Consider the following 24,517-nt stretch of genomic DNA (forward strand, 5'->3'; position numbering starts at 1 on the left):
TGGACATCTGGTAACCCTAGCTAGGCATGATTCTATAAAGCGCACTTAACTTTTATAGAATCATGCCTAAGTGCCACACTATTTAACGTCTAATTTTAAGGCGCCAATTACCGGTATAGAACCGCTGCTGCTGAAAATTGACTCTCTATTCTGGTTTTTTTTTAAATTCTTTATTTATAAATTTTCATTATGGATCAAGTATAAATTTGTACAGAAAGGAAATTAAAGCAAAGCAAATGGAAGAAGAAAATTATTTAAATTAATTACAACAAAAATCAATATTAGCTTAAATTTCAACTCAAGTCCTCAATAGGATCCAATACGGATAATAAAGCGATTTATTAAAGAAAATTATAGACTTAACTAGCTAGTTGACTGAGATAGGGCAACTTTCCTTCAACTTGAACTCAGATCTCATCTTTTTTCAAGCGTGACGTAGACAGGAACGTTGACATTTGGAAGGGTTCAAAAAAGACAAACTTTTGCTTTTGATAATGTATTATACATTTGCATGGATGACATAGGTAGAAAATTGCTCCCAAGGAAGTTACATCCGGTTTCTTTTGCCAAATCTGGAAACATCTGAATCCTGAATCCAAGAAATTCCTTTTGCTTATGTCTAAAGAAAAGTCTTAACAACCAGTTTTTATCTGGTGCAAGAGCTACTGTCAGAAGCAATGTAGCTGGGGTCACTAGATCTTTATCAGACACTAGTGTTTAAGCCCATTACATTAACGGGTGCTAGAATAGATGTGTAAACTTTTAGCACAATGGGTTGCTGAGGCCTTTCTTTCTTTCTTTGCTTCCTGCTCCCCCCTGTCCAGCATTAGCCCTTCTCCATTCCTTTTACCTCCCCCCTGTCCAGTAGTACCCCTTCTTCCTTCCCTGCTCCCCCTGTTCAGAAACCGCTAGCCCAGGCAGCCTTGGGGCTTTTGCTAGGTCGGCCCGCCTCGCAATATCGAAGTGGGCTGGCTTAGCAAAGGCCCCGCAGTTGCTTGATGAAACCAGGACTGCTGCCACTGCTGGTACGGGGGTAAGAAGAAGAGGCGTCCTGGCAGTGTAGGCAAAAGGCAGGAAGTCAGCCGGCTTCGGAGATCAGAGCAGAAGGCAGGAAATCCGCTGAGGCGGGCACAGGTAATCGGCGGCGAATTATTGTACTGCGCATGCGCGGCACAGTAGCACGGAGGCACAGAGATTAAAGTGTGCATGCGTGCTAAGGGTTTTATTATGATAGATTTCCAGCAGGTTAGATATATTTTGTCGGTCTTGTGCCTTATTTGGAAGATAATAAACCTGTGTAAATGGGGGTACTGATTCCTCAGAACTTCTAGAACTTCTAACAGCGTTTCAGCATTTCCCTAGGTGCAACCATTGTAGCCCTAGGGAAATTAATCAATCTAAGGTTATTATTTCTTGAGAAGTTCTCTAATGCCTCAACTTTCCTTCTTAAATTTGTGTCATCCTTAATTGACTCTCGATTCTTTAAACACAGCTAGGAAAGAGGTAGGAAAAGGAATCACTTGGCTTTCTTAGTTTAGATGGATGTGCACAAGGGCTTCAGAAGGGTTGATGTGCATGTCTAAACTCCAAGAAGATTTTAGCTTTTCCTGTTGAACTTTCTAAATACTATCAGTTTTAAAGAAAATGTATTGTTGTTGCAGAGTCTTAAGTCTGATGAAGAAGCTGAGAGTGCTAAAGAAACTTTGAATGAAATTTTTGAGGCACAAGGTAAAAAAATGTCTATATAACATTACTTTCTATTTTTATGTTTGTTATTCCATTTTTGCATTGAAGTAGGAATATACAGTAAACTGAAATGTTAGGAAAGAATAAATACATTTAGAAAAAGAGAAGTTTGATGCATATGTCTTTAAAATAATTTGTTCTTAAATATTAAGGGCCCGATATTTAGCCAAGAAGAGATCAGCGTTTTGCTGACTGCTGCTGGCATTAAACCTGGAAGTTCAATACCGAGCCATGTCTGAGCACCAACATTGAATTTCCAGGTTTCAAGAGACAGCCAATGCATAGCTGGTTAAGTGCAAAATTCAGCACCTAACTGGTTGTGAGTTACCGCATAAAGGGGCCGATGCAGAAAGCTTCCTGCAGGTTTAGTTTGGTTTTACCGAAGGTAGCAATGCAGAAAGGGTTTCAGCATGGAAACCCTTACAGCACTTGAATTTAAATGCATGTAAAGGCAGTCAACTTGCTATCCTGTGGCATGCAAAACCCCCCCAAAAAAACCTTTAGCTGTGTGATTACTGCAGAAAATGTATGCCAGTGTCTGGGGCAGCTTAGAAGAGATGGTTGAGAGGAGTAGGCGTCTACCGGCATCCTCTTTCTCCCCCCAATCTAACCATCTTGCCCCAGATACCTGCATTGCCTCCCCTAGTGGTCTAGCCATTCTCCCACAAAACAGCACCCCCATGACACAACCCACCCTAATCCCAGAGTCACTAGGAATCTTAGGCCCTTCCCAGTATATCCCAGGATGCATCGGGAAGGGGGCCTAAGGCCCTGATTGGCCCAGTAACCTAAGACCCCTCCCTGATGCATCCCAGGATGCACTGGGAAGGGGAAGCCCACCATTTAGAAGAGGCAAGCATACTGGCTGGAGGGAGTAGGCATCCCTCCGGCCAGCCTGACTACGAAAGGTATGGGGGGGGGGTTCAAGAGGCTTAGGAGTGCCGGGGTGGGGTGTTGGGGTTTGGGGGTGTCAAAGTAGGAGGTTCGGAGGTGTCAGGGGTTTAGGGGGCTGGCAGCAGGAGGGAATGGGCATCCCTCCTGCTGATCATGATTGGAGGGTCAGAGGTTCAGGTGTCAGACAGCAGAAGGGATTGGGCATCCCTCCTGCCTATCATGGTTGGGAGAGTGTTTTGGGCATCAGGCAGGAGGGAATAGGTATCCCTCCTGTCGACTGGGGGGTCCTCTGCCCGCTGTAGCTGGCTCAGCTGATTGCAGCAGGGGAATTCCCCCCCCACCCCCACTCCCCGATCAGCTGAGCCAGCAGGACTCCTGAGGCTGTAGCTTTGGAGAGCCCTGCTGGCTCAGCTGAATGAGGATAAATTTCCCTGCCGAGATCACCTTATGGCTGCTGTGGTCTAGCAGCAAACATAGGCAGGTGAAATGTAGGCCAGGGTTTTCCAGGTCTACACTTCAGCCGCCTATCTTGGCGTGAAACACAGCCAGGTAGCCACTTTAGCCTGTCTAATGCCACTTCCAGTGTTGGCCATGCCTACTTTGGTGTTCTGCGGTGTAAAGCAGCTACTTAGCCATGATTCCAGCTGCTTTTTATGTAGGCATCGAATGTCGTTTCAACACTGCCCTTTTTTGCCATTTCTGACGGCGTTTTTCAATTTCAAATAACATAGGCCTACAGCTGCCTAAGTTTAGACGCTAGTTATTAGAATTTCCCCCTAACTGGTTTAGTATCACTAGAAATTAGCTGTTATCCCCAAATAGGCAATTTAACCAGTCATGAGCCATTTCTGACCGCTTAAATTGTGTTGCGTGTTCTATAATATCAAAACACTCACTATATCCCTGGTTTCTTACAATCAGTATTACAGTTTCAGAATAGTAGTACAGTACCTGAATAAATTCATGTAAACCATTCTGAGCTCCCAAGGGAGAACAGTATAAAAAATTGAATAAATATATAAATAAGTAGTTTTGAATGTTCTTAAGATATATTTGTTTTGGCAGGGATAGTGAAACAGAGGACCTGTTGCTCCTTTTCTGGTACCATTTTGAAATTTTGATAAGAAATTAAAGTTTCTGTGAAACTTCAATTTATCAAAGCAATTTATCTTGTATAATTTGTTTACCTCACAGAAATAGCTTTATTTAGACTCCATCTTGAACATATGTTGCCTGATATTCAGTGCTATTTAACGAGCCAGGAACAACTTCTGGCCGATTAGTGTTTGGGTGGCTAATCATTAATCTCCAACTTTGGGCATCTAGAGCCATTTGCCCAAATCGGACTTAGACGTATGTTTTGATTATGCCCCTAAATGTATTTATTTTGTTAAACTTGATTTCTATACCTTTTCATAGAACCTTCACAGTGAATTACAATAAAATTATAATATCGTACAAACCCAACATAGCAAAAAAGTCTAGAACAGATAAAACCTCCATTGCCAACATCCCTCACCACTGATGGATACAGTATTTTCATAATTACCTCAGGCAAAATATTTAATACTACTGTTGAAATACAAGTATTTTTACAGGGATTTGAGCTGTACTCTAATGCTGACACATTCTGCTAAGTGTTCTACATACTATTCAACCAGAATATTGTTAATTTTAATACATTAGATAAGTTTGAAACATATATATGTGACCCCTGATGCAGGCAATTTTGCCAAAACTTGGCCCTTGTCGGATATATTAATAAAGTATATTCCATTCCATTTCTTGAGGCGTCTTGTGCTGTTCTTTGATGTTTCATATTGCTGTGCTCTGGATTCTTTCTCTTTTATTGGTTGAAATAGTATTTATCATTTTCCCATTTTTCCCCTCAATTAAACATTTCTGGGACATTTACATCTGGTTGAAAATGAGTACTACTTACTGTATAATACTGTTTAACAAGCAGACATAGAAAATCACCATAGGGCTTCTAGCCTTTTGTGTAGTTACATCTGTACCACAAACTATGAATTCAGTAAGCAGTAATTTACAAATTTCCCCTCAAAGCTGCCCAAAGACAAAAGGAGGCCATTTTTAGACATCCCTCGACATTTTCTTATGTTAGAGAACTAGAACCTTGTAGTCTCTTAATTGGCCCAACAAGATCATTTTTTATATATAGGTTATTGGATATATTCTTTTTAGGGCTCTATGGGTCCATAAGACTTCCAAAAGCTCATGTGCAATTAAAAAAATATTTATCATTTATTTTTTTTCTCCATATTATGGTCCTTATTTATTTTTTTCTCCATATTATGGTCCTCCTCCCCCCTTCCCCCACGATATTCAAAACAATTTAACAATTGATGATGGCCGCTGACTGGTTAAATCATAGATTGCTGGCTATCCCAGAATATCCAGCTGGAGATAACCAGTTATCTCTGCTGAACATTTGGGGTTAGCATGTATCTTTAAGCTGGCTAACTTGGGAGCATTTTGGGGGTGTTTTGAGGGCAGATCCAAGTTATGCCCCAATATTCAGCACTGACTGGGCAATAAGACCACATAAAAAATCCTATCTTAGGCCCCCTTTTTTCAAGCTGTGTTAGGATTTTTTTTATCACCAGCCACTGCGGTAAAAGCTATGAAGCTGATAGGAGCTTTTACCACAATGGCCAGCAATTAAATTTGGCTTGATAAAAGGGGGTCTTAATGCACTAGCTGATGTCTGGTTAGCTAACCGGTTATTGGCTGGCCTCCTTTTAAAAATCCTGGATATTCAATGCTGGGCGCTGGCTACAGCCTGTTATTGAATATCCAGGGTCAGCACCGGCAGCAGGCTTTAAGTGCACTGCTGACTATCGACCCAATTATATGTTAAGTTTTCTTTATTGTTTGCTAATGTTTGTAAAATTTCCTTTGATTACATCTGAATTTATACATTTTTTTCATCTCAAGTTGTACTTGGATTAAAAAGTTTGAAATGCAGATTTTATAAAAAGGCTTTTCCTGATCCGATAAAAAACACAAACCCCAGATCCTTCAACATTTCATAACAGGCCTCTTACCCAGAATGCATTGTATTGAAATCCTATGCAGTGTAGTCTGTTATAAAAAGATGCACTTTGTTAAAGGTGAACGCCAACATCATAAGTGGAACAGCTCAAAAGCTGTAAGATTTCATGCCAGCCGATACTCAGCACTATTTAACCAGCCAGAAATGGTGCTGGCCAGCTAAATAGTGCTTAGCCAGTTAAATCCAGATATTCAGCACAAGATAACCGGTTATCTCCACTGAATATTTGTGGATAGCTAAAATTTAACCAGCTATATCTCATGATAATTGGCGATTGTCAGTGCTGACCGGCCAAGTTTAGCAGCCAAATTGGATCTCACAAATAGCAGTCTCTTCTTTGGCCACTATAACTTAACTGGCCTGCCAAAAAATCCCCAGATATTCAATGCCAGTCATTGGTAACAATCCGACATTGAAGATCTGTGATCAGTACCGACTGCGGGAGTTAGCCAGTAGAGAATGTCACGGGGAAAATTTTTCCTCATACAAACTCAATTTCTCTGTCCTGTCCCTGCGAGATTTGCCGCTGTCTCTGTCCCTGTCCCTGCTCCATTGCTGTAAGATCTGCCTTAACCGCACAAGCCTCGAACACTTATGGTTTTAAAGTGTTTGAGGCTTGCACAGATGAGGACAGAGCTTGCAGAAATGGTGCAGGGACAGGAAAATGAGTTCCTGCAGGGATGGGGAATAATTTGTCCCTGTGTCATTCTCTGTTAGCCAGCTTGCCTCCCGCAGTTTGAATATTAGTCGGATAATATCTAATGTTAATCTTCATTTTTAGAAATGCTCTCATCTTCTAATTGCACTGATGGTATTTTTGGAAATAGACCTGATAAACCTATTTGCAAACTGTGGTAGTTTTAGATGGTGGCAGTTGGATGCTTTTGATGGGAATTTCTTTACCTATGTAGGACAAATGAGAACATGGAACGGTGAAATTTTTGACAGTCCAAGGGCGGCTTCTAGCCCTCAGGTGATTGAAAACCAAGTGCGGGACATTTGGGAAGAGTTAGGAATAGGCAAGAATGGATACCTCAACAAGCAGGATCTTGTGGCAGTCTGCAAGAATATTGGGCTTCAGGATCTCAACAATGAGGTGAGGTGAACTTAACCTACATGGCACAATAAAAATCACTATACTATATACAGCTTATATTCTCCCTATTTCAGAAAAACTATTAGGTGTATTACAATAAGAAAAAACACTAACCCCCTTTTCTACAAAGCCGCGCGGTAACGGCCCCGAAGCCCATAGAGATTTAAAGGGCTTCGGGGCCGTTACTGTGTGGAAGCTGCTATGTAGAAGAGGGGGTAAATCAGAAAAAATATTACATAATTGAGTACAGTTCAGTACCAACAAAATTCAAATATATTAAATAATAAAATATGTTTCTCATCCCTATTATTTTCTGGATAAAGATACATTTTTATAACTTTAAGAATCCATGGTAACAATTTGATTTGTGATAGGAGATTATTCCAAATTCTAGCACCCAAGAAATTATTTCTCCATTGTTTTTTAGATTTGATATTTTTCTTTGAAGGAAAGTCCAACTTTAACTTTTGAACAGTCCTTGAATCAGCCATACATTCTGAAGCATGTTATCTATCATTTTTGAAAGGTGTTAAGACCTGGCTATGCACTCAGGCACTTTAGTAATGTTTTATATTTCTGTTTTGCAAATTTATTGATATTGTAAGAATTTTGAAATTTTATTGTCATTGATACCGTATGTTTACTGGATGGTTTTAATGTATTATGCTTGTGTGTTTTTAGTACAATTTATGTATGGGTTTTATGAGTACTGTGGCATTCATTTTCCAAGCAGGTGGATGTTTCAAAATGGCCAAAAAAAGTTCACCTGCTGAAAATGTACAAATTGTGATTTTCAAAGGCAGAATTTGGACATTTTACACTGCTGTGTGTCCAAATATCAAGGATAACTACAATATTGCAAAAGGTAAAGTGGGGAAATATAAATAAAGTAGTGCAAAAAAACTCCACTTAAAGGTAGCTGAGAGCCTGCTCAAATGGAAGAAAAAGCCTCAGGTTTTATTGGCAGAGCTCCACATCATTGGCTAAAAAACTTCCATAGAGTGACAACTCGCTGTCGAGGTTTAAAATAATTGAGGACTGAGATATTTTGCAACTGAAACCACTGTGAGTGTTTAAAGCAGTCTGTTAAAGTGAGACTTAGTTTGAAAACATTATTGCCTCATTCCCCTCCGACGCGTTTCATTCTTCCTCAGGGTCGGGAATGTTATAAGCCTCGGCAGAATCTTTCTATGGAGCAAGCTAAATGCTAAACGCTTGAACATTTTTGCATGTTTATCATCCCCGACCCTGAGGAAGAATGAAACGCGTCGGAGGGGAATGAGGCAATAATTTTTTCAAGCTAAGGGCACCTTTTACTAAGCCGCGTTAGGGCTTTAACGCGCGGAATAGCGCTCGCTAAATTGCCGCCCACACTAGATCTTATCGCCAGCGTGGGTTTAGCGCGCGCTAAAATGCTGTGTGCGCTAAAAACGCTAATGCGGCTTAGTAAAAGGAGCCCTAAGTCTCACTTTAAACAAGTTATTTAAATTATTATTAATCTTTTAGGTGTAAGCACTGGCACTTTAAATTTAAATAAGCACAAGAAAAGTTACAAACGATATATAGTATAGTTCATCACGTGCTAACTCCTGCGGCACACCAAAAAACTAACGCCTCGTCAATGGAGGCTTTAGCGACTAGCGCGGCAGGCGGTTGAATGTGCGGTATTCCGCTCGTTAACCGCCTACCACAGCTTGATAAAAGGAGCCCTTAAAATCTTATTAAAGAAATGACAATTTTGCATGAGGTAAAAAACTCTTTATAGTTTATAAATCTTTCCTTTTGGCTAAGTCTTAATAATAATATTGTAATTTATAGCTAAAGAGACATATGATCAAGAAACTGTTTTATTTTACTTTTGTGATTATGTAAAACATACCGAGGGCCTCAAAATAGTACCTGGTGGGCTGCATGTGGCCGCCGGGCCGCGAGTTTGAGACCACTGAGCTGTAACATCTTTAAGCTTTGGTGTGGCGTTCTGAGGAACTTCGGTGTAAGAGTATAATAACATGAATTAAGGACTGGTGACTAAAGAAATATTTATTTGGTTATTTCAAATTTTTTCTGTGCCTTTATATGCTTTGAAAATCACAAACATTTGAAAACATAATCACAAGCATTTCAAATGCTTGTGATTAAGTTTGCAGCAATGGAATAACAGGTTAGTGTTTAACTGCGTTCTTTTTTACATACTCACCTCTTGGTGCAAAAATTGGCTCTAAGCACCATTCTCTAAACAGTGAGTAACTTGGAGTGCCATTTATTGAATAGAGCTCTGCGCAGTTTTTTTTTTAGCACTGTTTTTACAGCGTCATTTGCTGAATCTAGTCTTTGATGCGGTCCACCTGCAAGGATATTGTTAATTACAAGAACCAATGTGTTTTAGGAACTTGAAGAATTATTTAAAACCCTTGATCAAGATGAAGATGGCAAAGTAAGTTTTAAAGAGTTCCAGCGTGGGTTGTTCTTCCATGGTCCTCTGTCTTCGCCTATCTCTTCTACTCCGCTCAAACAGAAAAGGCAATGGGTGAGTCTCCAAAAATCCCAAGTGTTTCTTACCTAGAATATCTGGATGATGTTAGCAATTTTCTACAGGAATTAAGATTGTCAGCTTCTCATTTTAATTTAGACTTAAAGAATATCTTTACTTTGTTTTTACAGCTTGCTATTCTGGTATTTTTATTTTCATTTAAACTTATCCTGAATATTACAATTGAAAATTGAGTTACTCTTTTTTCAAATTCTGCAATAGTGGCCTTTTTTTTTTTAACAAAGACAGTAGGCTAGTTTAATGGAAGGGTTTTGACTAACCTCTTCGCTTTCAGGAATATCATGAGAGGCATTGCTATTCATACTGAAAAACAAGCATTGGATGATTCCAAAAGTATTTGAGAACTTTCAATCCAATAACTGTAAATCAGATCAAAAAATGCTGTTGTAGGGAATAAAATGGTACAAGAAATTGGAAAGGTTACACAGTCTTGGCTTCGGGATACAATATCATTTTGCAGTAGTTGTCGAGGATAGCGAGATTCAGAGATAATGATGGCAGATAAGGACCCTAAGGCCATCCACACCAACTCCTCCATTCTACAGCCTAGTCCTGTCCCTCAGAGGTTCTCGGTGCATGTTCCATGCTCTACTAGTATTCGGGGTTGAAAGTCACCTCTGAATCAGGTATTTAATTAATTTGTAGGGTCTCTCCTTCCTTCCCAGGGCTTACACTGGGGCACATGCACTGTAAAGGATTCCCTGCGGAATCATGAGTTTACTTTTGTAACAGGAGAGAGTTATACACAGAAAGTTACCAAAAAAAACACAGCAGAGATTAAATTGACTTCAAGATATTAAAAAAGTCACTTTATTAGGTACCCCAGTATTTAATAGGTATGTATGTACAAGATAACAGAAATAAAAAGCACCATAACCTTATATTATTATAACATGCCCAGTTCTCTAGCTCTTCCACTTTATCATTCCAGGCTGTAATAACCTGTTAGTCTTCCTTTGTTTGCCTCTGCAAGTTTTTTTATATTTTTTTCTGCACTCCAACATTTTCATTCGACCACTGAGTTCCATCATGTCCTTTAACTCTTGTTTGACCAACAATGCACTCTACTTGAACTCTGATCGCCATTCCCTCTTCCCATCTGTAAACACCTCTTCCCTATATTCTTCACTGGGGTTACTCTCCCACTCTGACTCTCTCTGAGCCTTCCATATTCAGGTCTGCTTTTCTCTCCTCAAAGCCCTGGTCTTTCGCCATTGCAACATGGGTCTGTTCCCACATATAACCGAGGGAAACCATCCCCATATCATTCTTTAAGGAGAGAGGGAAGAATCAGAGTATGAGTGGGCACAATCACTGACCCTCAAGCCTTGCATTAAAGAATGCTGGTGTATAAGGTCGAGATGGACACTAAAGAATGACATGGGATGGTTTCCTATGGTTATCTGCAGGGACGGGAATGGTGATGAATTCTGTCACCATGTCATTCTTTCTGTGCTCAAGCATTTTCTTCAGTGATGGCTCAGGAATCGCTTTCAGTTCTGAGATATATAATTATATTGTAATGAAAATATCACCAAAATTTGTCTCTTTAGCTTGTCAGCCTCTCTGGAGCAATCTGGTTAAGCCTTCATCTCCAACGTCACTTCTTCCAATCAGGGATGCTTACTTTCTATCTTCTTCATTCCTCTCCTAGCAATGGTGCACTGGCTTATCCAATCGCAGACTCCCTTTCCTTCTAGGGTGCTAGTTCAAACTACCCCAAATGTGGCTTTTAATGGTACAAAGACAGGCAAAACCCTTTTTGCTTGGTATTTATACTAATCCCAGTTCCCCTCCTAGAGAAGTCTCCTACCATTACCTTACTGTTCAAGAAACCCCGCCCCTGTTTTAGAAACTACAAAGGAGTTTTAAAATCTCAGTAAAATACTTGGAATTATTCACGTTGTTTGAACTGCTGGATACCCCTCATGTTGTCTTTTTAGGTTGTAATCTGTTTCTTTTTTTATATGCATGTTTGACTTTTGATTAATAAAGATATTTGAAAAAAAAAAAAACAAACAAACAACAACTTTAGTAGAGCCACTAGAGGTCTCTGCCATCTATGTAGATCTGTACATACTGAAGTTCCTTGTGATCTTGAGTAAGTCATTTTACCCTTCATGGCTTTAGGTACAAAAATTTGTACTTGGGGACAGAGCTTTCTTTTTTTTTTTAAAAAAAATTCTTTATTCATTTTAATAGCCAACATAAAGTGCAACAGATTATCAAACAACACAATAAACAGCACTCAGAACAATCAAATGATATAATAAGTACATATCTCTCCCACATACCCTCCCACCTACCCCTCCTGGATATGTAAAAATGCTCCTACAGAGAACAAAGGGTAATACTAATGATCAAGTCAAACAAAATTTTGTTAATGGATCCTAAGTTTCTTTGAATTTAATATAGCGTCTCAATTGTAAAGAATTCATAAGTTCAAACTGGCATAAGGATTCCCACCAAAAGGTATTGTTTAACCTATCCCAGTTTTTCTAGTTTTTTGTAATCAGCTGTATGGCCACTCCTGTCATGATGAGCAGTAGTCTATTCTTATTTATAGTTATTGGGCTCTTGGACATTAATAATGTTCCAAACAACACTACATCATTTGACAAAGATAATGGGGCTTCCAATATCATAGTGATTTGACCCCCTATAGATCTCTAAAATTTAAGTATCAAGGGACAATAGACAGTAGATGATCCAGTGTCCCTATAGATAACAATGTTTGACTTTTGATTAATAAAGATATTTGAAAAAAACAACAACAAAACTTTAGTAGAGCCACCAGAGGTCTCTGCCATCTATGTAGATCTGTACATACTGAAGTTCCTTGTAATCTTGAGTAAGTCATTTTACCCTTCATGGCTTTAGGTACAAAAATTTGTACTTGCGGACAGAGTTTTCAATTTAAATTGCTTGGATTTGGAAAGACAGATAATTAAGTCCATGTTAATATTGGCACTGGTTTTATTATAGTACCACTTTACTATGACTGTTGGATAGTATGAAGTAACTATAAAGATGAATCAGATGACCCTTTGTATCTGGATCATACGATGTAACTGTATCTGCATACTTAGGGGTCCTTTTATTAAGGTGCACTAATCGATTTAGCGCGCACTAAATGCTAAGGCGCCCATAAAATTCAATGGATGCCTTAGCATTTAGCACGCACTAAATTAGTTCACCCGCCTTGATAAAAGGACCCCCTTAATCTTTCTCATTGCGTTCAAAGCTGAAGAGTAATGGTTGAGTTCACGATTTACTGATGCCTTGTTTTGCAGGCGTTTGATGAATCTGGGCGTAGAACGACCACTCCATCGTTAATGTCTAGCTCTGGCGGGTGGCACATCTTCTCTAGCATTGATGATGGCACTGGCTTTGTGCACCCTGAAAAAATAATAACCTTATGGGAAGAAGAAGGAGTTGAAGATAGCAAAGACATTTTGAAGGTTTGGAAAGCATTATCCTATTTCTTAAGCAATTCAGCTCTTTAATATTAACCCTTCCAGCCTTTTGCAAGAAAGCAGAATCAAGATTTGAATAGAAGACTCCTGTTGCTTCCAGTTGCTTTTGCAAGATGAATGAATTAGTTACTTGATAGAGGGCTATATAGATGGGAAAGCTCATAGAACAGCTGATAGGACATATAGGGCTCCTTTAACAAAACTGTGATAGCGACTCCCAGTGCGGCAAATGTGACACAGCCCATTGGAATTGAATGGGCAGCGTTGCATTGATTGCACGGGAATTGCTACCACAGCTTTGTAAAAGCGGCCCATAGGTATGTATTAAAAAGATCAGGGAATGATGTTAGGAGATTGGAACTGGAGCAAAAAAAAAGCTTCCGTTATGATAGAGACGATTCTTATTCTTTAAAGAAGCTTCAAACAGTGCATCTAAACTAGTATTCTTCAACGTAATACTCTCCCTACTTTCTCCAGAAGTTGTGGCGGGTGCTGCCTCTGGGATATCTGTTCTGTTTTCTTCCTTCACCTGAATGGCGCTCAGTGAGTCAGAACCAGTGCCTAAACTCTCACACTATTCTCATGGCTGGGCAATTATATTAGCGGAACCATGCAATCTTACAGCGCATTTCGAAAAGGGATTAAGACTGTACTATTTGATAAATTCATTTCTTAACTGAAGTTTTATTTTTAACAATTTTATACTGTCTATATTTTGGATAACACGTTGTACTTTTATTCTCAATACTTTGTACTTCGCTGATTGTCCAGTTTCTCTTCCGTGTAAGCCGTCTAGAAGTCGTTTGTTGGCGGTATAGAAGAATAAAGTTATGTTATATGTTATGTTATGACTAGGAGTACAGGATGGGAATTTGGACATCACATGGGTCAAATTTACTGAAAGCTGCATAGTGTCAGAAGAACAACTGTTGTAGAGACAGCACTGAGAGCAAGCCTCTGAGGAAGGTGAGGGAGGGAGTCATCTGGGCAAAGAACAGGATGGTGGAGGATGACTGGTAGGAGAGGCAGGTAGGGAATGTCTGGCCGCCGTCCTGTTCTCACAGTGACATTCTGTAATTTCCAAATGTGGCCTGCAATTGCTGCTTCAGACTGAAAGTAGAGACTGGTATTCCACAAAATGACTAATTTTTTTTTACTCATGACAAAATCTCATTTTGGGATACACGCTTTAGCTTTGGAATTACTTTTTTCTTAGATATACAGTGCATCACTGTGCAGTTAAGGCTGTCTAGAAGGAAGTGGTTAGAGCCCTTCTTGTATCAATAATTCTCCTTGTGACCCTGGCTAGTCACTTCTCCCATTGTGTTTCACATTTAGTTAATATATTGCTAATTTAAAAAAAAAAAATCTAGGTTAGTTTATTTAAAACAAATACATAAAAAATGGGAATTGCAGAGGAAAGCCAAAGAGGAATACTAGGTTAAAGAACTTAAAACATCTATAGGAAAGAAAGATAATTACTGTAAACACATGAGGAAGGGAGGTCAAGAACAAAGTATCCATTTAGACTGTAAGCTCTTTAGGGAAGGGACACATTTTACCTGAGGACTTATCACCACTGTGCAGTGCTCTGTAAGTAGTATAGAAATGATGTTCAATGGGGTTGAAGTGGGGACAGAGACTCTTGCTTGCTTAAATTATGTTGAGCAGGCTACTAGCCAGCACTTTTGGACTGAATAATGCTGGCACCCACCATGTAACTGCTGACTCCTCCTTGCCTCTGCCCCCATAATGCCACTGTGTAGCCCGGTTCCAAAATGGCTGGTTAGCGCTGTTATTCAGTGATACTGCCCAGTTAAATAGTGGTGGATTGCCAACCCCAGGGAATTTAAAGTGGGCAGGAGCCTCTCCTTTCTGCTTAAATCACTTTGAATATTGATCCCTTTGATTTTCCAAGTCTGATCAGTTCTTTGCACTGTGCAATGTTTTATTTATGCATCTTTGAAAATGGATTCTTTTGTTTGCCGCTGTAGTCTCTAGATTTCAGTAAAGAAGAGCAAGTGAACCTGGCAGAGCTGACCACAGCCTTGGACAATGAATTAATAGTTACCAAAAATGCAGTCCTCCAAGCCACCTTAGCATCTTACCAACATGAGCTGCATCACCTGCAGTAAGCACTTGATCTTCATTTTCTTGGTTTAACTGGCTGACAATTTCTGGTAATGAAATGTACTCCAGAAACCAGGCAAGATGCTGGCTTTTACAGTACCATTTATACTGGACCTTTGTAGACTTTTCCGCTAGTCTGTGTACCGCAAGCATTAAGGCAGCTTCTCTCACTGCTAACTCAACCAGAAGGTTCTGTAGGCACATAGAGATGATGCCAAAGCAGTGGTTCTCAACCCATCTTTGAGACACATCTGGCCAGTCAAGTTTTCAGGATACTCATAATTAATATACTTGAGATAGATTTGCGTACAGTGGAGGTAGGGCATGCAGATGTATCCAATGCATATTCATTGTGGATATTCCGTGGATAACTGCAGGAAACCATCCCGTGTCATTCTTTAGTGTCTATCTCAACCTCAATACTTCTACACCAGCATTCTTCAATGCAAGGCTTGAGGGTCAGAGGCTCTGACTCTCTCCTTAAAGAATGACATAGGGATGGTTTCCTGTGGTTAACCATGGGGATGGGGACAAATTCTGTCATTATTCGTGTGTTATTCTCTACCCTGAAAACCTAACTGGGTTGAGAACCCCTGGGTTAAAGTGAAATGTTATCATGCAAAAAATGACCAAATAGAATCTTGACTGTGATCACCATGCTGATTTTAGCAGCAGAGATAGAACTTAAATTTCCAAGCAGGTTGATGGTCTTTGTTTCATTTTATTTATGCTAAGGCCACTTTTTTCACAATGGCAAATCAAAGTGGGGTAAAATGAAACAAAATAATAATAAAGAAAATAACTCCATTAATATTAAATAAGATAAAACAATGAGTCAGATTAAATAAAACAATAGGATGTGTGATTCAAACACAAAGCTTCCCCAACTGAGGCATGAAAACCAATTAGGGGGGATTGACGACAAGGCCTCCAAAAGCCAGACCCAAAAAATAATTCTTAAGGCCTATTTTGAATTCCCAACAGGAAGTTTCTAATCTGAGATACATAGGGAGAGAATTCCACAATAAAGGAGCTGACTTAGGCCCATTTTTATCAAGTTGAGTAAGGTTTATTTTTATCAAAAACTGCTGCAGTAAAAGCTCCGACGCTCATAGAATTCCTGTGAGCATCACAGCTTTTACTGCAGCAATCTGCAATTTAAAAAAACCCATTTACACAGCTTGATAAAAAGGGAGGGAGGGGGAGTTAGTCTTGACCATGTAAGGAAACACTTGGGGCCTGATTCTATAAATGGTGCCTAGGTTAGGTGCTGCTAGGTCCCTTAATCACAGACGCCTAGTTCCATGCACAACCTAATTGCTTTTAATTGGATTAAATGGTGTAGTAATTGACTATGCCATTAAAAACCAATGAAAAAAATCCATTATTTTAATAACCAATTTGGGTTGCGCATGGATATCAGCATAGAGCCTAGCGATGCCTAAGTTGAGATGCCTTTTGACGTCTACCTGAAAAGTAGGCTTGGTTGACTTAGGCATCTCTAGGTGTTATAGTTAGGTGCTGGTAAATTAGGCTGGAAAAATCCTGGCCTAATATATCGGCACCCACCACAAGGATGCCTAGGCACCGTTAGGCCTGATTCTATAAAGGATACCTATCAGTCGATTGACAGCAGTGCAGAGCAGTGCCTACAAGTTTAGCCCTGTTTATAGACTCGTGCCTAGCATTCTTAGGTGCCGGTAGGTGTTAAAACTTTAAGTACAATGCCACGTATGCTAGGGTTTTCGTGGCCCAAACGATTGTGCCTAAGTGAAACCACGTCCCAAATCTGCCCTTAACCATGCCTACTTGCCGGCTAATTCATTTTTTAAGAATGTTTTTTAATTGGTTTTTAATGGCGCTTTCAATTATCAGTGCTGATTAAACCAATCTAGGCACCTAACTTTAGGTATCTTTTATACATAATAAAAATAATGGGCTCATAATAAAAAATAAAAAAAATGTCTAAAAAGTGGCCTAAATGGGTGCTTGGACGATCAAAAAGCCTGATCCAAGTACCCATAATCAAAGCTGGTTTTAGATGTATCTAAAACCAGCTTAGGCCTTTCCCCTGCCTCAACGCATAGAGCAAAAAGAGGCATTTTTAGAGGAAGGGAAAGGGCGGGCGGTGGGCGGGAGGTGGACCAACCTAGACCTAGGCGTACAACACGTATAACCAAAGATTTTGACAGGTTGCCTAGTCGGCACTTATACGTTTTGACTTAGACCAAGTCAAAACAGGTATAAGTGCCGAAAAGGGGCCGCTGAGCTGATTGCTGCAGCTCAGTGGCCCCAGCAACCTGCCTACCCTCTACTGCAACGTTCGCTGCAGGAGAGATGGCTCATCTCTCCTGCCGCGATGGTGATCGGCCACCCCCCTCTGAACCACGGCACTTTGGAGTGAGCATTGCAGCAGGGCATCTCCCCTGCCGGCGAACCTCACCCCGAAGTGCCGCGGTTTGGAGGGCGGGTGGGCGATCACCATCGCGGCAGGGGAGATGAGCCATATCTCCTGCCGTGATCGGCCCTCCCCCGTCGATTACGATCGGGCAGGAGGGGGCCCAAGCCCTCCTGCCTGGCGACACCAACACCGTTCCCGACAGCATCAGGGCAAGAGGGAGCCCAAGCTCTCTTGCCCCGTCGACTCCCCAACCATCCCCAACAGCATCAGGGGCAAGAGGGAGCCCAATCCCTCTTGACCCCCATCCCTGACTATCCCCAACAGCATCGGGGGCAAGAGAGAACCCAATCCCTCTTGTCCCCCCAGCCCATGTGCCTAAGGCCCAACCTGGCGTTTGGGACTTAGGCTTTTTTGGGGTTCATTATATGTAGTAATTGTAGACGTAGTGGTGGTCTGGGCGTTTAAACAGCTGAATGTAGAGGCAGGCCATTATAAAAAAAAAACCTCCTTTTGGACATTTTCCCTGCTTCTATTTCAACGTTTAAGACCTTAGGCCAAAAGGGGATTTAGACTTTTTTTTTTAAATTATGCCCCTCTCAAGGTCTTAAGACTCCTGTGCAGTGCTCCATGCACAAAAACAAAAGGCCCAATCTTTAAAAGGATTTAACTAGGCAGGACAGGTTCCTGCCTGCTTAAATCTCACTGGGTGCCTCAAGAGGGGATATTCAACAGTACTTACCTGTGCAATATCACTGAATATTTCCTCTGATGCCAGGGTGCTGTGGGCAGAGTTGGGGCGATCCGGGTGCTGTGTCAAGGAAGTTCTGGAAATTATACAGGTTCTATTAATATTAGTGTTATGAGGGGGTGGGGATGTATTCTGTATTGTTTGTTATTTAAATCTAATAGAAATATATCTTAACGAAAAACTATTAAGTTAGTCAGCGCTTGGACGCCTAACACTGCCTAACTTATGGCGCCATTACTAGAAACTGGCCCTATCTGAATAAGTGCTTTTGCATATTGATTCAATAGTGATGTGATATTTTCTGTTATTATTTCTATCACGTTCATGTAGCTCTTAGACCAGTACAGTAACTTTGAAAGCTTTCAGGTTATCGCTGACAACAATTGTAGCTAATTGTAATGTAGTTGGAGTAGCTGCGTCAGGGTGATGCATAACTGGATTTTTTTCCCCCACTGCTTGTTTGCAGAAGACAAGTGGAGCAGATCTCTAGTACGAAGGACAGATTAAAACAGGACCTTGAGAAAGCAGAGAAACGAAACGTGCAGCTCGCGGATGAGGTGGATGATCGACACTCTGCCATGGAACACCATAACAAGTGTAAAATAAAGTGAGTATAGTAATATTACTGACATGCCGGCGTTTCAAAGTGAGGGGAAGAGCCGTTTCCCTTTTTGTTATGTGCTTTTTCTTTGTAAGCAGTAAGAGTGTGCATAGGCAGAAACGGTTCGGTACATATTCAGAAAATTTTTTTCCCCAATCTTTGTTACTTTATCCCACATTAGAATTTTTTATTGTGAGGAAATTTAGGGGGAAATTCATCAATACGAGTATGTGCTATTGTCAAGATGGGTTATTTTACCACAAGTTGTGCTATTTGGATAAAACGGGCACCTCTGCTAAAATAGTACGATGAATTCCCCCCTTAATTGTATGCACATTAATTCATACTTAATGCATATGGAATCAATGTTGTGCACTCTAAAATTTTTAAGGGACCTTAAACCCAATGTGACCACTACTACTACTACTACTACTATTAATTATTTCTAAAGCGCATATCCTTGCAAATGTGTTGTGAAATACCTTCAAGTGAAATATGTGTTTTTCGTCCCAGAGCAGCTGAAGGCTTTTCTGGAGCTAAAAAGAATTGCCCCACAAGGACTGAGTGATTAAGAAAAGTGCAGAGCCGAGTGTTAAGCCTATTTCCTATATTATTGTTTCCTTTTTTCTTGTAGTATCTTCTCAACTTTTCTGCCAATCCTCACCCCTTAATAAAATGGTGGTCTAAGGAATGTTTAGATATTATTCCTAATTTTAATTTTACAATGTGAAATAACATTATACTTATTGTTTTTCTGTAAACAAGATTTTTCTTGTAAATATGTTGAAATTAATAAAGAAAGAAATTTTTAAAAAAATTATTTCTAGAGCACTAGCAGATGTACAAAGCACTGCAGAGTCACAGAGGAGACGGGCCCTGCTCGAGTGAGCTTATAATCTAAACAATCAAGACAGACAAACAGGATGCCAGGGCAGGGGTAACAGTTAAGAGGGGATGGTTAAATTGAATACACATCTCTAGTGCACATGGAGGAGCATTTTTGAAAGAACTTCCAAGACAGAATTGCGATGTCCTGCTCATAATATTCAAAAAATAAAAACCCCATCCATCTCACAGCAATTTTTGAACAAGAAGGAAGTCCTGATTTTCTGTTTGCAAATATGCTAGAGATGTCCATCATGAACAACCATTTTACTAACCAAAATGTTTAAATTATAAACAGGGGAAAACAAGGCACAGGTCTGTGAGTCTGGTAGCATTCTTATGAAAATGGTTATACAGATCTCCTTCCAGAAAAGAGAAGTAACCTAGTGCATAAGCAGCGGAATGCTGTTTGGTTTGGGGGGGAGGGGCCAGGAGCTCCACCCTAGCGGAATCTTGCGGCACAGCCTGTCACCAGCCCCTGACTCCACCTCCTACAGCCTCCCGGCATTGTACTTTAAATCTTCGGGGCAGCCGCCACACAGGATCAACAAGCAAGCTTGCCCCTGCAAGTGAGAATGAAGTTGTTCCAGAGCAGGCCTGCTCGTTGACGCTATGTGGCGGCTGCCCCGAAGATATAAAGTACAAGAAACGGGTGGGAGGGCAGGCACCAAGTTGACTGCCAAATTTTGGGGAGGCCGTGGCCCCTGTGACCTCCCCCGTTCCAACGCCTATGGCCTAATAATTAGTACAGTGGATTGCAAACTAGAGAATGATAGATGTAGCAAGAGAGTGTTTAAATTTAGCTAAAAGCTAAAATGCCACTTAAAGTGGTAACTGCAGCATGCATTAACATCCCTGCACTGAAGGAGTGCTGCCCTTTCTATTGTAGAGATCTTGAGCAAGACTACAGGGAAAGAGTGGCAGTGATGAGATCTGAGGCGGAGAATGAGAGGCAGCTCTTCCTGCAGGAGATGGACGGGCAGAGGAGCAAACTGGAGGCAGATGTAGAATCCCTCCAGATGGAAGATGCGCAGCTGAGGGAAAGACTGACTTTATCCATGAAGGTAAGGGTCACCCAATTTTGCCCGCCAGAGAGTATGAACCATGAGTTCCTGAGGAGGCAGCAGCGAGGAATGCCAAACTGATTTCTTTCCCTGCACAGAGGCGAGAGCGTGATGTACCGGTATATGCACAGACAAAATATTTTCATTTGTATTTTTGGGAAAATGTGACTTCCCCCCCACTCTGATTTTCACAAATGTTTTTCAGTTTGTTTCAGACACTTGTGTTAAGAACAATTTTTTTACCTGAATGTAGAATTGATTTTATGTGCTGTAATTCATAGGTTAATGTGCATTAAATCAATTTTGCTTGCACTAAAATTTTAAGGCACCTTAACAAATGCATGCTGAAGAATGCACATCCTTATTCTTTTATATTTTCACACAGAGGTTTTGTAGAAAAGCTGGAAGAAACAAAGGTTCAGATTGTAATGCCTACATTTTAGCCTTGGCTGCATATATCTTGAAGCCCTCCACCAGTAGCAGATACAACTGTTGCAGCATTTCACATTTTAATTCTAGGTTATCTAAGGACACGCAGGCAACATATTCTCACTTGTGGGTGATGTCATCCATGGAGCCCTAGTGCAGATAGCGAAAGAGTGTGTTGTCATTTTAAATTCTTGAGGTCGTCAGCACCGTACATGCATCAGTCCCTTCATAACCACCCTCGGTTCATAGGATATCCAGGTTTTTTTCATTTCAATGGAATGAAGAAGCTGAAATAAAACCCAGTGCGTCTATTATCTGTGTGTTCTTTTTTGTTTTGTTGTTTCAGTTTTTTTGCAGCTTTCTATTGGGCCTTCAGGCCGGTGGCTCAGACTGAGCGCATCAATGGTCGTTCCCTGGATATTTGCAGCCTAGTGTCTTCAAAGTGCTTAGAGGGTCCTTTTCAGCCACATTCCCTCACACTGGTGTTAAGGCAGCTGGCCCACTTTGCCCTGCCTAGCCAGGAAGTTGCAGAGTGAAACTCCAGCTCTGGAGGACTTCAACTATGCCAGGAAACCCTGACACCGACACTCACCAACCCCATAAACCCTGACGCTGGGGCATTAGCATCAGCTTCATTTGGGCTGCCTCCTTCTGGGGAACCTCATAAACGATCTAACAAGCAAAAGCATATTTCCCCCTCTACAGCTGTGTTGGCATTGTCTCAATCATCTTCTCCATTGCAACGCTCCAAGCAGCGGCATACCGAGACGGGATCACCATCACTTCAGCCGGTGTCAGTCAATGCTATAAAAGAAGTTCCTCTGCAGGAGAGGGGCAGAGGATTCTACCCCAAGTATTTCCTCATACCAAAAAAAAAAAAGAGCAGAGGGACTCATCCAATCCTAGACCTCCAAACGCTCAATAAACACTGTTACCACTTTTGAAACAGAACAAATGGTTATGCTCTCTGGACCTCAAAGAAACTTACCCCATATTCCCATTCTACTGGCTCACAGGAAATGCCTTCACTTTTGACTGGGTACACGTCACCTCCAGTAGAAAGTGCTCCCATTTGACCTTGCCTTAGCCAAATGCTTATCAAATGCCTGGTAGCTGTGGCTTCAATCCTCCGTACCCACAGATTTCAAGTGTTTCCTTACATGGACAACTAGTTAATCAAGGCCCCTACACTTCAGCAGGCTCTCCAGGCTATGAATGCAACAGTATTCCTGTTGGAGCTCCTAGGATTCATAATCGACTACCAAAAATCTCATCTAGAACCTACTCAAACCCTGGAGTTTATTGGGGCCTATCAGATTACCCTAATCCGAATCTGCCAGGAGGCCTCTTCTAACTGCCACATATTGGCATATCAAATGCTTTTGATCCTTGATCACATGGCCTCCACAGTTCATGCAGTCCCATTTTCCATCTGCATCTCAGGGAACCTCAATGGGCAATTTCATCCCAGTGGTCTCAAGCAACTGGCCACTATCACAACAGCTGAGAGTGATCTCAGCCTTCTAGAGGTTGCTTCAGTGGTGGTTGTCACCCGCCAACTTCTCTAGTGGCCTTCTATTCCAGCACCACTGCATCAGAAAGTTTTGACAACTGATGCTTCTAGGCTCGGATGGGGGACCCACCTCCACAGTCTACATACCCAAGGCTCCTGGAGTCTTTCCATAAGAGCCCTTCATATCAAACTCTTCGAACTCGGCTTTCCAGCTGCTGCAGCCCCGACTCATCACTTCCAGGCAGAAGATGCACAGAGATAGAACAATCCAGCGCCGGAGTATAATGGGCAGCTTCCAAAGAAGTATAATGGGCAGCTTCCACTCTGCCTCCATCGGCAGACATCTGGGAGGAGGAGTCCACGGCACGGCCCCACTCCACGGATCCAGAGACACCACCAGTTCCTCCCCAATGAGAGAGCAGACGCCGCCCCATCCACTTAGAAGCCAATTTTCATCCTACCCACTTGGTGTTGCCAGGCTCACAGTGGTTGGCAATAACCCTCTTCTCAGAGGCATGATCCTAGCAGTGAGTCCCACATGTGAGAATATGCTACTTGCTTGTCCTGGGATAAAGCACAGTTACTTACCTATTACAGGTGTCCACCCTCTACCAGTTTATTTTCTTGCCTCAGGGAACTGGGAGAGGTAACTTCAACTTCTTGCTGAGGGTATTGCTGTGGTTTTTACAAATAAATAAACCCCACTGACCACCTTTGGCTGAATATTACTCCCAGTGTTTTTTTGTTTCAATATGTTTATTAATTTGCAAAAGAAACAGAACACTCAATACGCACGATACATGGTGGTCAACAGAATACATGAATTCTTACTTTCTCCCAAACTTCACCATATACCTAAACTCCCACCCCTCCCTACTCTCAGTGTTTTTACTGCTGCCTCTAAATCTGAATCCCTTAACTGCTACCAAAAAAACTCAAAAGATTACATTTTCACAACTTGAATTCTCTTGGAGCATAGTCCTTGGTAAATACTCACTTATTCAATTGCTTAAAAATATATGGGGCCAATATTTAAAGTGATTTAGCTAGCTGTTGACTGATTAAATTGCTTGGTCAGGGCTAGCTGCTAATATTCAATAGCAATTAACCAGCTAAGTGACAATGAATATCACGGTTAGCACCTAAATCAAAGCTGACTGTGTTGGGGATCTTCTGGGGGTGGAGTCAGCACCTGGCTGCTTAAGTAATGATACTCAGCCCTTAAGTGGCCTGGTTTACTGCAGAAAAGTCCGTATCAGCTTAAGCAGCTGCAGTATGTGTTAGCCGGCTTAGAAAGAACTGGCTATTGCAGCCAGAGTCCACGCTGGTCTTGGCTTTGAATATCTGGGAATAACGCTGTCAGTGGTAAGCAAAATGTTTACTATCCTATGGCTGAATTTTGACCCCTATATGCTTGAAAATTGGCCTAAGCAGTTTAATGCCTTCACCAAGTATCACAATGGACTAATAATTCCTGCACGAGTGTATTTAACAGAAAAACTCTTTCAAACAGCGGAAAATCATAGGAAGCCAAAGAAAATTTCAGAAATGTCCAAATAGACAGTTATTAAACATAGAAATTAAGATATATAGTTTTCTTGTCCCTCTTTTGTACCTGGAAACCAGATTGGCCACTTGTTGGAGATAGGATGGTGGCTCGATGGACTGTGCTTTGACTCTTTATGTTCTAATGGGGTCTCTCGTATGTTTTTCATTTCATTAGGAGAACAGTCGGTTACAAAAGGAGATGATTGAAATGACTGAAAAGATGTCAACTTCTGAGAGTCTGGTGACAAAGCTCCAAAGTGATCTGGATTTCTTGTTGAAGGATAAGGTAACTTATGTTAAATTCTAGTTGTTCTCTGTCCAGCACAGACATTTCAACTATCCACAGATGCATGTGTGCA

The 24,517-nt window shown here is 41.1% G+C and overlaps 1 protein-coding gene across 3 annotated transcripts in view; it reads left to right on the forward strand.

Moving 5' to 3' along the window:
- The window catches only part of NINL (ninein like), a 173,372-nt gene that overhangs the window by 98,067 nt on the left and 50,788 nt on the right, over positions 1–24,517 (forward strand). For all 3 annotated transcript variants that reach the window (XM_033938656.1, XM_033938658.1, XM_033938657.1), the window contains exons 5-12: positions 1,662–1,728; positions 6,628–6,812; positions 9,199–9,339; positions 12,657–12,824; positions 14,834–14,970; positions 18,585–18,725; positions 20,494–20,668; positions 24,334–24,444. In XM_033938656.1, coding sequence (XP_033794547.1) covers positions 1,662–1,728; positions 6,628–6,812; positions 9,199–9,339; positions 12,657–12,824; positions 14,834–14,970; positions 18,585–18,725; positions 20,494–20,668; positions 24,334–24,444 — 1,125 coding nt within the window. The remainder of the gene's footprint in view (positions 1–1,661; positions 1,729–6,627; positions 6,813–9,198; positions 9,340–12,656; positions 12,825–14,833; positions 14,971–18,584; positions 18,726–20,493; positions 20,669–24,333; positions 24,445–24,517) is intronic.

Source organism: Geotrypetes seraphini, chromosome 3 (assembly GCF_902459505.1).
Source record: "Geotrypetes seraphini chromosome 3, aGeoSer1.1, whole genome shotgun sequence".
In the NCBI taxonomy this organism is placed as follows: domain Eukaryota; kingdom Metazoa; phylum Chordata; class Amphibia; order Gymnophiona; family Dermophiidae; genus Geotrypetes; species Geotrypetes seraphini.